The sequence below is a fragment of the Actinia tenebrosa genome, unplaced genomic scaffold (genome assembly GCF_029948245.1).
Source record: "Actinia tenebrosa isolate PJP-AT-01 unplaced genomic scaffold, QUT_ActTen_1.0 PGA_scaffold13__45_contigs__length_12533684, whole genome shotgun sequence".
NCBI lineage: Eukaryota > Metazoa > Cnidaria > Anthozoa > Actiniaria > Actiniidae > Actinia > Actinia tenebrosa.
The window spans coordinates 12,301,521-12,314,863 of NW_028292573.1; the positions used below are offsets into that span (position 1 = coordinate 12,301,521).

Here is a 13,343-nt window from a genome sequence, read left to right on the forward strand (position 1 = left end):
CAAAAAATATATTACATTAGTTTCGAGAAATATTGGCAATACTCTTTTCAAAACGATTGAAGTGTTAGCAGCTGCAGTAACACCTAAATAAAGTCTTACCTGAGTTGAGGTCATTCAATTGTCTTTGACGGACAATAATTTTTGCATTATATTCAGTACGCTTGGAAGGAACAGGATCGCACTGTTGTTGACTCTGACACGTTACCATGAAACAGAAGTCGCTTAGAATGAGAGCTACATCACATTCGTCGCGTTCACAGCAGAGCTTGGTGCAGGTTTTTGTGTCATTCGTATCCAGTAGTAACTGGAATTTGCCTGCTGATTCTCCGCCTCTTAACGTTACGTTGTGGTAGACTTTGGAAAACTAAATACAAACAAATAGGAAGACGGTTTGAGATCTTAGATATACAGCAACTTCATAACAGATTATGGAAAGGAAACCATGGTTTATAAAACAGAAACGCAAAGCAACAAAGACAACGAATAATAACAATGCAACAACTAAAACAAAAAGCAATGAAAACAATAGTTAAAAAAACAACAGCCACGATATCAAGAAAAGGAACAACAGCAAAAACAACAAGCAAGTACCGCAACAACAGCAAGACAACGACAACAAAGCAACAACAGTAAGACAACAATGATAACGAGAAAAGGAACAACAGCAAAAACGAGAAACAATAACAGCGATGACGACGAGCGACGACAACTGTAGCAGCAAAACCAAAAAAGAGTTCATACCTTACAGTCTGTCTTTGATTGCTCTTTTTCCATGCCTTCAAGCATTTCTTTATTTCCGGTGTCTGTCTGGAGCATACTTTCTTCATTTCCTCCAGAAACTTCGATCAGCGATGAAGCTTCATCTTCACTGTGGGCTATTTCTGACTTCCTGTCATTCTTTTCCTGTTCGCTTGGATATGTTACCGGTATTTCCCTGGACGAGGGCGGATTCCATTCTGATGGCTCACCGTCTTCAGATTCCCCACTTTGGAACGAATCTATTTTGTTCTCTTCAATATTCGGGAATAATTCATCAGCACCTGATCTTTCAGCATCCATTGAGGCTGTTTGAATGGGTAAGCCGTTTTTAAAGCTGCTCTTGTTGGATTGAGAGGAAGGCTTGATACTTGCATCTGGCTCGATTGAGAGCTGTATACCCGTTATCGGAATGCCTCTTACTGGAAATATGTTGGATTTTGCTTTTGCGCTATGCCAATTTGTTGCAGCACTACTTGCTAGGTTACTAACTAATGTACTTTCCCAAATTTCACTTGAAACTGTGTGTTGTATGCCAGTTTTCTTTACGCCTTTCATAGACTGTTGATGCATGTTCTGACTGCTTTGGGACACAAGTCCCGAAGTTTCTTTATGCATTTGCAATTGTTCTCTTAGTGTTTGTTTGCTAAAGTCTTGTGATGTGATATCCGACTTGCTCCCAAGATGTTTGACATTCAAATCAACGCTGATGAGGGAGGGAGTGATGACGTGGTTATTATAAGAATGCAGTGATTCCCACTTCTTAGTTATTGTTGGTGATGGTGATATCATACTTGAGGCCATTGAGGTTCTTAATGGGATCGTTTCTACTCTGGAAGTATTGAAGTCTGCAACGACAGAAGATTCAGCAATGGGAATATCAAACCTTGGCACTGGTGTACTATCCAGAACGGTGTAGTCTGACTTGTTAGGTCTAGGACTTCCTGAAGCAATAGATAAGCTGATGGGCAAGGTATGTTGAACCGCTGCAATGCAACAAAATTATTGACTGAAATTATTGATCGAAATTTATTTCCATCACAACACTAGTATCATTAGGAGCAAATGCAGTAATTGGATTTAGTGTGGAAGCTGTTGCTGGGCATTCAGTGTATGTTCCGTAACGTGCTACACGCTCGAAAAAGTAATATGCAGCTAATATGTAGCTAAACTTTACTATGCATTATTAAAATAAAGATGAAGGTAACAAAAATGAACAGATAATAAAGTATAATGTTACTTATTGGACTTACAGTGTTCAGGCTTAAGGTTTCCTTGCTTGGCCCTTCTGTATGCAGCTACAGGTTGATACCGTGCAAGCTTTGTTGAAACTGGCTCACAAAGCCAACGACTCTTACATGTCACCATGAAACAGTAATTTTCCAGCAAGAGTGCAACATCACAGTCATCATGGTTGCAGCATTTCTGAGTACAAGCTGTGAGGTTTTTTGTTTCCTCCAGAAGTTTAAAAGTACCAGATTGACGTCCTCCACGCAAGGTAATATTATAAAGAACTTTGTCAAACTCGCATTTAAGTCCAGCTAGTTTAAATTCACGGGCATCTTTGTTTGTGAACTGTGCATTCTCAATGGAATGGGTGGTTTCGCTGAAAATCCTTGCACGCAAACTAGTAGTCAATACACTGCTATCGGCGTTGACTGAACTTGGGTTAATTTGAGTATGGTCAGAGCTGTCCTTACGAGGTGACGAGTTACTTGGTGATCTACCGCGGTCTACGACGTCATTCAGTGGACTCGGTTCTTTACCATCTACATCTTTTACAGACTCCTCTGAAACAATGGTAGCAGAGGAAAAAGAACGGTCTTCGCCTCGATTTCCTATCAGTTTCGCATTTGGACTAGTGTTACCAGACCCTGTTTCAAAATACTCATCACCACTACCCGACACTTCTGTTTCTTTAGGTTTCTTTCCAGCTTCGCCTGCCTTGTCCTTAGCATCGGGGAATAGTTGTCTTGAATGCGTAAAACGTGGTAAATACATTATCAAGGGTTTATATTGATCTGAATTATGCGCTCTTACTGGCATACAAAATGTATCGTTCCGGCAACGTACAGCAAAGCATCTTCCAAGTACCATGAAGGCTAAGTCGCAATGTTTTGAATTACAGCATTCGATCAGACAGTCATCAGACGAATTGAATTTCCCAAGGAAACTAAAATTCCCAGATGTATAGCCTCCTTTTAAGGTCGCATTATTAAAGACATATGAAGCATAGCATTGTGATGGGGATATTTCAGGAGTGCTTCTTGTCTCACCATGCACGCCACTTTCACTTCCACTATATTCATCTTCATTCATCTCTGCACCTGAATTTTCAGTATACGACTCCGGCGGTTCTCCTCTCGTTTCTTGTACTCTATTAATTTTTAAATATTGCGAAGGTAAAGTAATTTTAACGGCAACTTTTCCAACTTTAGGACGAGGTATCGTTTGTTCCTTTTCCCCTGGTTCTTGAATTTCCTTGTAATATGTCCCACTTCCAGACATGTCTTCAATCATCTCAACTCGACTCACTGTTTCTGTCTTTCCGGAGTGGAAAATTTCGGTTTCTGAAGTTGCTGTCTCTGATAACGTTGGTTCTGCAGCGTTTCTTCTTACGCTTGGTCTCGACGATCTAGTAGTAGGGTACTTATCAAATACAATAGGTGATGTAGGCGAACATGGCATATTTATTAATTTAGAGGATACACTAGTTCGTAGCAGTGAGCTTTCTGTTACACCCTGCCCGTTATTTAAAGATAAAGTTTTTGAGCCTTTTTGGTCAGGAGATTTTTGTTGGTCAATTAAAGATGAGGTTGAATTGAACTTCTCGTGTGGAATTAGAGATAAAACAACATCTTGCATATCGTTGGGTTCCAAAGCCGAGCTTGGTTCATAGGAATCCATTGCATTTGCCGAGACAGTACCGATATGCCAAGACGCCGAGTTATGAGGCAAACCGGACTGCTTGTTTGATAAAAAAGATACTTTAATATCTTCTGTATCCGAAGAGCCCTCGTCTACATTTGCAGCAGAGGATGAGAGCATTGGAGCTTCGTTATCGTAAGTGTCCAGTTCTGATTCACCTGAAGCTACATAGTCAGCCGTTTCTGTAAGGGATGGTATTGCGTTAAACTTTGAAAGAAGGTCACCCTTGAAGTCTTTTAGCTTCGGACGCTGGTAACTTACGATGTTCTTGCCTTGTATTTGATCTTCTTCTGATATGGAAGGAATGTTCTTAACATAGAAATCCGGATGTCCACTTTCTTTTTGATGTGTGTGTTTTCGTCCAAGCAGATGTTTATGGTGTGTCATATGCTCGTCTGAAGCATGTTTTCTATGGCCATGGACTTCGAAATATTTGCTATGGCCATGAATTTCGAAATGAGCATGCGGTTTATGAACTATCGCTTCTTCAGTTGCTTTGTAATCTTGTTCCTCTTCTAGCTGGATCTGATGGTGTGTTGTGTCATCAAGATCATGGTCATTGACCAAATGGACAATCTTCTGTTCCAGGAGTTTATCTACTTTAGATAGTTGATCGCTAGTCGTTTCTGAATCATTAATGTTAAGAGCGTCGCTAATCAAGTTCACTGTGCTCTCAATGTCCATCTTTTCTTGTAGTGTTTGTTTTTCTTGATTTTCAAAGTTATTCAACCTAGTTGAGTTCTGTGGATGGTCTTCGCTTTGTGACGTTGCTTGTGCATCCGACGATGATTGAGTACCCCACAATGGTTTGTTGAATCTTCTAGTAATAAAAACAACACTTGTTTTGAATTTACTTTGTCGGATCGGCGCTGTTCGGCAGATGTTTTCGGTCCAGCACTCAATACCGTAACATGAATCGTCTAACACGAAAGCAATATCACAATTACTTGATGAACAGCATTCCTCGATGCATTTATCCATGGTCTTGTTGTCGCCATAGTAAGTGTAGTTTCCCGCTTGTAAACCACGGTATATGCTTGCGTTGCTTATGACTTCTGAATGTGGGCACTGTTTGCTGCTATTATCAAACTCTTTTTTGGTATGGAGATCTTCATGCAAATCTTGTGAATGTGCCTTTCCATTTGGTGTTTTGGTCTTTTCTTTCCCCATCGTGGTGTCATCGGTAAGTTTCAAAATAATCTTTTTAACATGGTCAGAGTAGTCATTAACATCGGATTTTAGCTTGCTCTTGGAATCTTGTTTATCGATAAGGGTAGGCAAAGATTCAGTTTCCGAGTAAGTTGAGCTTTCTTTTTGCTGTGGCGTCTTTCTTTGCCCTCTAAATACATATGCAACTTGTGGATGGTACTTGGTCACGTGATATGCCGTCACACTTCTGCACATCTCATGCTTGTAACACGACACTGAGTAGCAGAAACGTTTTACCATAAATGCTAGATCACAGTTCTTTCGAGCGCAGCAAAGCTTGATGCAAGCCTGCATGTTTTCCACTTTGCCATGAGCATAGAATTTTCCAGAATGAAAACCACCACGAAGAGTGAGTCCTTTATGAATTGGGCTGTGACTACATAAAGATACCATCTTGACTATTGGAACAACCAACTCAAATTTTTTAGGCAACTTTTTCTTTTCATGATTCTCGTGTACAGCAGTGGTAGTGCTTTCATGTTTAACAGCAGCCTTCAATAGGTTTATGGCTCTCAACAGGATTTCTTTACCAATACCAACAACACGGCGACCTACCCCAATGGCATGGTTAGTCTTTGCCTCTTCTTTTATTGTCTTCACATTCGCTAGCTTCTGTTGATGTGCAGTTACAATGTTTAATCCAGTTTTGGCCGTCAGTTTTCCGATATGGAACAAGTACTTAGCAACTTGAACTGCATGTTGCTTATGTATTAGTGACAGATTCAACAGCGTATCCAGGCGGTCAAAACCATCTAACGAAGCATTTTTGTCATGGTAAGGGTGTCTTGCGTGCACGTTATGGATCTTCGAGATTTCGTGAGATATGTGATGAACAATGACATGGCGAACCGCAGGTTCACTTCGAGCTGCATTAGAACGCAATCTAGCTTTTGACATTCCAGACTTCAACGTTTTACGATGTTCTCTACCAGGTGCCGGTGATTTTATATGGCTTCTGTATTTGTGTTTGTATTGTTTGTTTTTAGATTTCTTGCTTGGATGTAAAACACTGTGGTAGACACGAGGCTTGGTTCGTTTAATAACATCGGTATAGCTTGGTCGAACTGATCCAACATCCTTTACCTTACCACCATCTGTTCCGGGAGGCCTCTCACGTCCGTTTAGCGTAACATAGTAAGAGACCGTTCCCGTTGTGGGGTAAGGTTTTGAAGGAGACGAAACTGCAAGGGTGGGGTGGAAATCTACGAGAAAGCATGAACATACAAGTCAAAAGAAATCATTAAACGCTATTAGTCATTGACCCCATTAAGGTGCATTATTCAAAGGGCAGGGCAGGGCCATTTGAAAACACACACCACCATAATAAGAATGCCGAAGCAAATTTTTATTAAAAAAATCAAGAGCAAACAGAGGAACCCCAGCGCAAATGTCACTAAGTGAGGGTTTTGTGGAACTGGTGCAAAGCATATTTAGATTTATGCAGGCCCTCCCCTACCTATGAATCTGTAAAGCTCACCAGTAAGTCGCGAGTATTTAATTTGTATTTTAACAATAGTTTTTTTAATGGGAATGTATATAATAAGGTGCCATTTTTTTGGGCTAAAGAAGGATAACAACGAAAACTGAAAAAATCAAACTTAAATAATGCTTACCTTTAGACCTGGTGACGAAGGCCAATTTAGGATTAAATTGCAGGTGCTTCACCGGCACAGTCTGGCAAAACGTGCCCACGCACTCGACTGCATAGCAGCTTTTACCAATCATCAAAGCTAGACTGCAGTGCATATCTTTACAACAAAAGTCCAGGCAATCATTCATCTCAGTCATTTCTCCACCGTAGACGAAGTTACCTGCTTTCCTTCCGTAACGTAAAGAATGGTTGAAAAGGATGTTACCAGCGTGACAAGATGTTGCAGAAGAAATGTTCCGTGGGACAACTGGAGTTCCATGGATGGAAGAAATGGCTGAAGTGATGCTGCTTTTCTTGATGAGATGAAGATGTTGTTGGTGGTGAACATTTTTGCCTTTCCTTTGGGTATTTTTGCTCTTTTTAGTTTTAGGAAATGAGTTATGGCTTCTCGAAGTTGAATGTTTCTTCCCACCAGCTTTCACTTTCCTAGAGTGATGCTTACTCTTCCGCGGCGAGCGATGCTTTGGAATGACTTTCTTGTGTTTTGCTTTGAAAACATGTTTGGAACTGCGGCTTATGGAAGAAAGCTTTTTATGTCTTTGAGATTTAACACGATTTCTTGAGAAGTGTTTTAAAAATCTGTGTTTTGTTGACTTTTTCTTGAGTACTTTTTTTGTCTTCTTAACTTTGGTGGTCTTAAATTCTTTCTTCACTTGTTTCTTTTTAGCATTGCTCTTCTTCACCTTCTTATTATGTCGCTTGCCATGGTTTAAAGTATTCTTTTTTCTTTGCAGTGGAACCAATTTTTTAACACTCGAATTCTCTTTAGCTTGCATCTTCTTATTCTTCTTACGCAGCGAGTGCACTTGCTTGGAGCGTACTGGTGAACGTTTCTTGTTAAAGCCATAGTAAAACTTTTTGCTTGTTTCCTTATGTTTCACTAGCTTCTTTCCTAAGCGCTTGGCAATATTATGGTGTGCCCCTATCCGTGCATGCGCAGATTTCTCTTTTCGTTTGTCTGGTTTTGCAACGATAGACGTCGTTCTATGTCGGGCCACATCAGTCTTGGATGCTTGTACCTTGCCCGAAACAGCTGACAAGGTAGTGGTCTTGATGTGGACAGAAGAGCGCTTTGGAGATTTTGACACGGGCTTGGAGTTTGTTTTGGCAATTCCTGAGCTTTTGACTTTGCGTGGAACACTAGAGGTTGTAGAACCTCTTTTTTGATGGCCATTCTTGGCTTTAGATCCAGAAACCTCGACTTTTTTAGTTTTGGTGATATCTGAAATGATAAAGACACTATTTAATCAACCACTAGAAAAGAAAAGAAAAACGAATCTGAACCATTTTAAAAAAATTTTTTACACACACTGGCTTATCGTTACACTATAAAGGAACACTTATACCGCGCGGAAATCCACGAGATAAAATGGCAAAGTATGTAACAACTGGCTGAAGTCATAATGTAATTTTCAAAATAGTTATCAATTACATTATCAAAGTTTTCAAATCGAATAAATAACAGTTTACATTTTTAAGATGATGCGAAACAATGGGTGGACAAAGAAGTGCATAACACTGAAAAATCAAACAAATAACAGAATACAATAAATAAAGTTAAGATAAAAAAATTTACGAGAATGTATTACTCGTAAAAGGGAATCAAGTATGACTTGAATATTGCAGCCACTACGTTATAAAAGGCAATTTTTTCATCATTTTTTTTCATCTCTTTTACGACATTACAAACCTACCTGACTGTCAAATACAATTTCCAGGAATAGAAACGTCTCTAAGGTAATCTCTGTTCTTTTAATCGTATACAGTTCTCAAATTGTATTTGGAAATACGATTTTTTTAACGATTTTTCGGGCAAAGATCGTAGGGATTATTTCCAAGATTTGTCATCGAAAAATGGATCGTATAATCCTCGTGCAGTCTTTGTATTTCACTTTATATATTATAACTGGTGGCTTGTTTATAATTCATATTTCGCAGGTTATTCCTTTTACACTCACAAGAGAAAACCCGGTCATCTTTTATTTGGGATCAAAGATTCAGCCAATCACAGCAAAGGACTAACGTGGAAAATGACGAAATAGCAGGTTGCTATCAGCAACGGCCTTTTTGTCGCTAAACGAAGCGTTAAGTTTCTAAGTTGAATTAGACGTATGTTTCTTTATTTTGACATGTTTTTTATTTCTTTCCGAATCTAAAATTTCTAATTTGCCATGGAGTTATTTACTTTATATACATTAGCAGTTAATTAAACTGTTTTGATTTGTCGAACAGATGGACAATAAGTATTATCTATATAGGTTTTTTTCTTGAATTTAAAATATTTTAAATCTGGAATCAGGGACAGAATTTAGGGCTGGACTGGTCATTAATTAGATGTAGTAGTGAGAAAGGGACAAGAAATACTTATTTAGGGGAAGGAAAAAAGGAAGCAGTGTAAATCTACATATAGATAGGATATAGAAAAAATGCGCTATATAAAAAAGGATTGGGGGCAGGAAAATTACAGCAGCCGTCCTTCTAAATAATGACCATTGCCCATGATACAAGCTTGCTAAAGTTCCATTTGATACTACCAAATTATAATTATTTCGATTTGTTATAAAACCTTTTATATTAGTTAAATAAAGGTTTCGGCCTGTTTGGCATTTTTCCGCTGAAATAACGAATATAGAAGCTAGTCCAGAGGTTTTTATCACAAGAAGATCGACAACAACAAAGATAACGACTGACAATAAGCCTGAAGCGAGATGACGTTTTACCCCCGACTCTATACCATAATAGTTTTTAAAATTCTTTCATATTAAAATTTTTGATTCCTTAGAGAATACAGGAACAATAGTCATAATTAAAGAACAAAAGCAATGTGAAAAGGATTATGGTCTAGAGACGGGGGTAAAACGTCATCTCGCTTCAGGCTTATTGAACAAAAAAATTTATTCTCCAATACCTTTTGTGACTTGCGCCTTAATCTTATGCGGGCTGGTGACGTAAGAGAGCTGTAACACGTGTTTCACTTTCGAAGCAGGAACCCATTGGCATGCCTCTTCACTATGACAACTGACTGAGAAACATCGTTTTCCCGCCATAAAAGCCGCGTCACAGCGAGCCATTTTACAGCAATGTTTTTGACACAGCAACATGTCGCCCAGTTCCCCATGATCCACAAAATGTCCTGAATTGAAGCCATCTGATAAAGTCACGTTGATTACGATAGATGTCTTCAAGCAATTATGGTCAGCGGAATTCTTCCTCAGATCAAATGCTTCTGAAAAATACAAGCGTTTAAATCAAACAAAACTTTGATTCTTTTTGCTATCTTCCTTCATTTTCTCCTAAACCAGCATATTCTTGTATACAGTTCCTACTTATTTTACGAAAAATTCTTTGTTTCGAGAAACGTCAAAATCTAACGTTCGTTTTCCTGTAATGTTTTCTGTTTAATGAGCTCTTACAAGTATAAAGCCCCGTTTACACTAGCGATTTTTTGTGTGATTTTTTTGCGATTTTGTCCATAATAAATAATGGTAAAGAATTTACTTGTAAAGTTTTCTTTCAGGGTACCAAGAATTTCCTAGACGAATGTCTCTTTTGAAGGATGAGACAAAAGATTTCATATTTCGGAAAATAGCCACAAAAATCGCCGCAAAAATCGCCAGTGTAAACGGGGCCTTAAGATTCATCTGAGAAGAAAAGTTTATGTTCTTGCTCAACCAATCAGATTCCTTTAAATTATCTATTTTTCCATTTCTCTGTGAATTAAAAGCTAGGGGTGTGGTTCTCTTGACATTCAAAATGAAAAATAAAAATAAAAATAAACTTAACAGGTCATCAAAAGAAATCTTATTTTTCCTTTCCACTTTAGAAATGCTTTCCTGTCTTTATTAATTTTGACTTTTTCTCAGAAATGGTCGACACTGAAAATATTATCCCAATTTTGCATAACTATATCTCATTCGCGAAGATAGGGTCACCCCTGTCCTAATTCTTTGCTTTGTTTTGCTTGATTGTAAATAACCCACATATATGAAGATAGGGTGACAAATGGCAACACTTTCGTTGATGATTTGAAATGCATACAATTATTTGTCTAATGTTTTATTGACAAGAAGTACATGTGGCTTAGTAAACTTAGTTTAGACTTGAGAAGCCAAGCATTAAGTATATACTACTCGTGTCGACGTATCACGTTTGGCTCAATGAAGCGGTTAATTTGCTTATAATTAATTGACTAAAGTAATAAGCAAATCCAGAAGTGCAATGAAAAAGGAAAAATAATAATATTATTTTTATGCTGTAGATAAATTGCTTCACAAGGTCGATTTATTTTCTTTTTATCCATATGTTCTCTTCCCTTCTTTTCTTTTCTCTCCATTACTTTACTTTTTTTCCCTCTTTCTTTCCACTACTTTCTTTTCCTTTCCTTTCCTCTGTTTTCCATTTTCTCTTGTTCTTTCTCTTCTCAATATCCTTTCATTTCATTTCATTTATTCTTATCCCCTTTCCTTTCCTTTTTCTTTTCTTTTCTTATCCTTTTTCCTCATTTAATTTAATTTCATGACCATTTATTCTATCCCTCCCTTCCATTCATTTTTGTCTTCGCGTACACTTTCACTATATGTCTAGCTAATTAAGCAGGATTTGCAAAACAAATACGTTTGACTCCATGGAAATTCCAATACTTCAGTTTTGAATTCTCTGTTCTACAGGTTTAGCAACGATTTATGTGGTTTTTCGCTGCCGCCAGTCAAAAACATGATACGTACCAACTGATTAGGTTTCATTGACGGCAGCGAAAAACCAAATTTCAGCGAGCAACTCGGAGACACAGAGTTCGTATGTTTATGAAAATTGCAGTAAGTAAATTGTTGATCATTATTTCAGTGAATCAGAGAGAAGGCAAAACTTATTGATGACAGCTACTACATTTGATCACTTGGTGTTAACACCATAGAAATGAAAAACTCAGAACTAATCTCACATTATCACAACTTTTACTATTTTTCTTACGATCAAGGGCAAAACAAATAATATTTATATTTTCGATATAAGAGAAAATGACATCAATATATCATTCAAACAAATACAAAAATGAAGTTTCGCACCTGAAATAGCGTTTTCATGTAACAAAACTACAAATTAGGGATAAAACGAACGACACACGTGGGTAACGCCCAACGACTGTTTTTTTTCATTATCAATTCTACGTCTAGTAAGAGGTATCTCCCACTCTTTAGCTCTATTATTGAGACATCCGCAACCATTACCACTGATTCTTCAATAAGAAAAACCTGACGTTCTTGGACTCAATTCGCGTTTTTTTTTAATTACAAAAGTTCAAAAATGACAGTTCGCGGTTGGTAGTTTCTAGAGTGTATTCATTTGACCATTAAGAAAAAGACCTGACACAACAGTTGACCCGAGCAAGACACGGCAATGATGCGTTTGACTGAATAAAATGATCTCCCAGGAAAGAAAATCCGAAAAATGTCAATAATTCACTACAACCGATCAAACGAGAGAGAGAGAGAAAAAAATGAATCGAGAAATAAATATATGAATCGAGAAACAAAATGCTAATAAAAGAGGGGAAAATATCGCCAAGAAATCGTTTAGATTTTTATTTTCTAAATCTAGTACCTGATGTTTTGACTTTCTTATGAAAATATAACACAACAAAGATTAAGAAAGAACTAAAAATAGGCTTTGCGCAAGGAATTCATCTCGAAAGTGGAAGAAATCTTAATTTATTTTGGGGTGAATTTTTTTTTTTACTTTATATTGTTAAATGTGTTAAAATATGAAGCTATAGTAAAAGAAGAAGAAGATTAAAAACAGCACGTGAAAGTGCATGTTTCAACAAGCGCAACATATCACCAAACAAATTTTTGGGCACTTTTCGGATTGCGTTGAAGTTATATTAACTGGGTTTATAGGAAACAGAAAACTGAGTAGCTATTTAACATTAACTAAGTTTTTATTCTTACCACTGGCCGCCAATTTCTGATTTCCCTTCGATTTTCCATTGGCTTGGTTGTCTTTATTCTTGATACGATTGACCAAGAAGTTACTGACACTGCACTGATCCCCACTACAAGACAACCCATGACACTTGCCCTCTCCAAAAGATGCATGCTTGCACCATCCCAACTTACAGCAATAACCAAGACAGGCGTCTAAATCGTCTGTGTTTAGTAAAAGAGTTCTGTAGCCATGAATAGAGGAGCCAGAGAAGAATTTAGTCTGTTCAGCTCCTCTTGTAGTAAACGTCAATTGCTTTCCATTGTCGCGACAGAAATGTGCTCCTTCCGGTGGCAAGAAACTAGCACAACTCCCTACACATAAAACAGAAGAGAAACGTTTAAGAAGATAGGACAATTTTATGGTCATTTTGTTTTTCATGAAGAGTACAGATTGTTTTCCTAACAATCAAATGTTTACCCTTCTGCAAGTAAGACGAAGGAACGAGACGAAAGAGTGTTATGCAAGCAAAGTTCCCTCCGCAAGGATACCACGAAAGCACCACAAATTCTGCCAAGAAAAATGTTCTTAAGAACTGTAAAGCTTCGCTACTTACCGTGAAGTTGCAGAAGACATAAAATTACTATAAACACGAAGGTCACTTTGGACGAGAATACTAAGTGTTTGGGACCTGTTCGCATTTCCTCATGGTGGTTCCTCACCAACCATTCCTTCTTTACATGAAGAAGTGTTTTTTCACCGTAAGGGATCACCTTTCTTATCGATACTTGACCAAATTGTGTCCCAATTAAAACAAAATCACTGTTGCATCGAAAGTTCAAATTTTAGGCTTGAGCAGACATAGGACAACCGATAGTAC

At 37.8% G+C, this 13,343-nt stretch overlaps 1 protein-coding gene across 1 annotated transcript in view; it reads right to left on the reverse strand.

The window, feature by feature from the left end:
• Nucleotides 1-13,343, reverse strand: part of LOC116295411 (uncharacterized) — a 47,083-nt gene extending 33,740 nt beyond the window's left edge. Inside the window, 7 exon segments of the mRNA XM_089028778.1 lie at nt 100-364; nt 742-1,742; nt 2,010-6,095; nt 6,507-7,766; nt 9,453-9,770; nt 12,490-12,837; nt 13,080-13,343. Of these exon segments, the coding sequence (XP_088884904.1) occupies nt 100-364; nt 742-1,742; nt 2,010-6,095; nt 6,507-7,766; nt 9,453-9,770; nt 12,490-12,837; nt 13,080-13,164 (7,363 nt within the window). The 5' untranslated portion in view covers nt 13,165-13,343.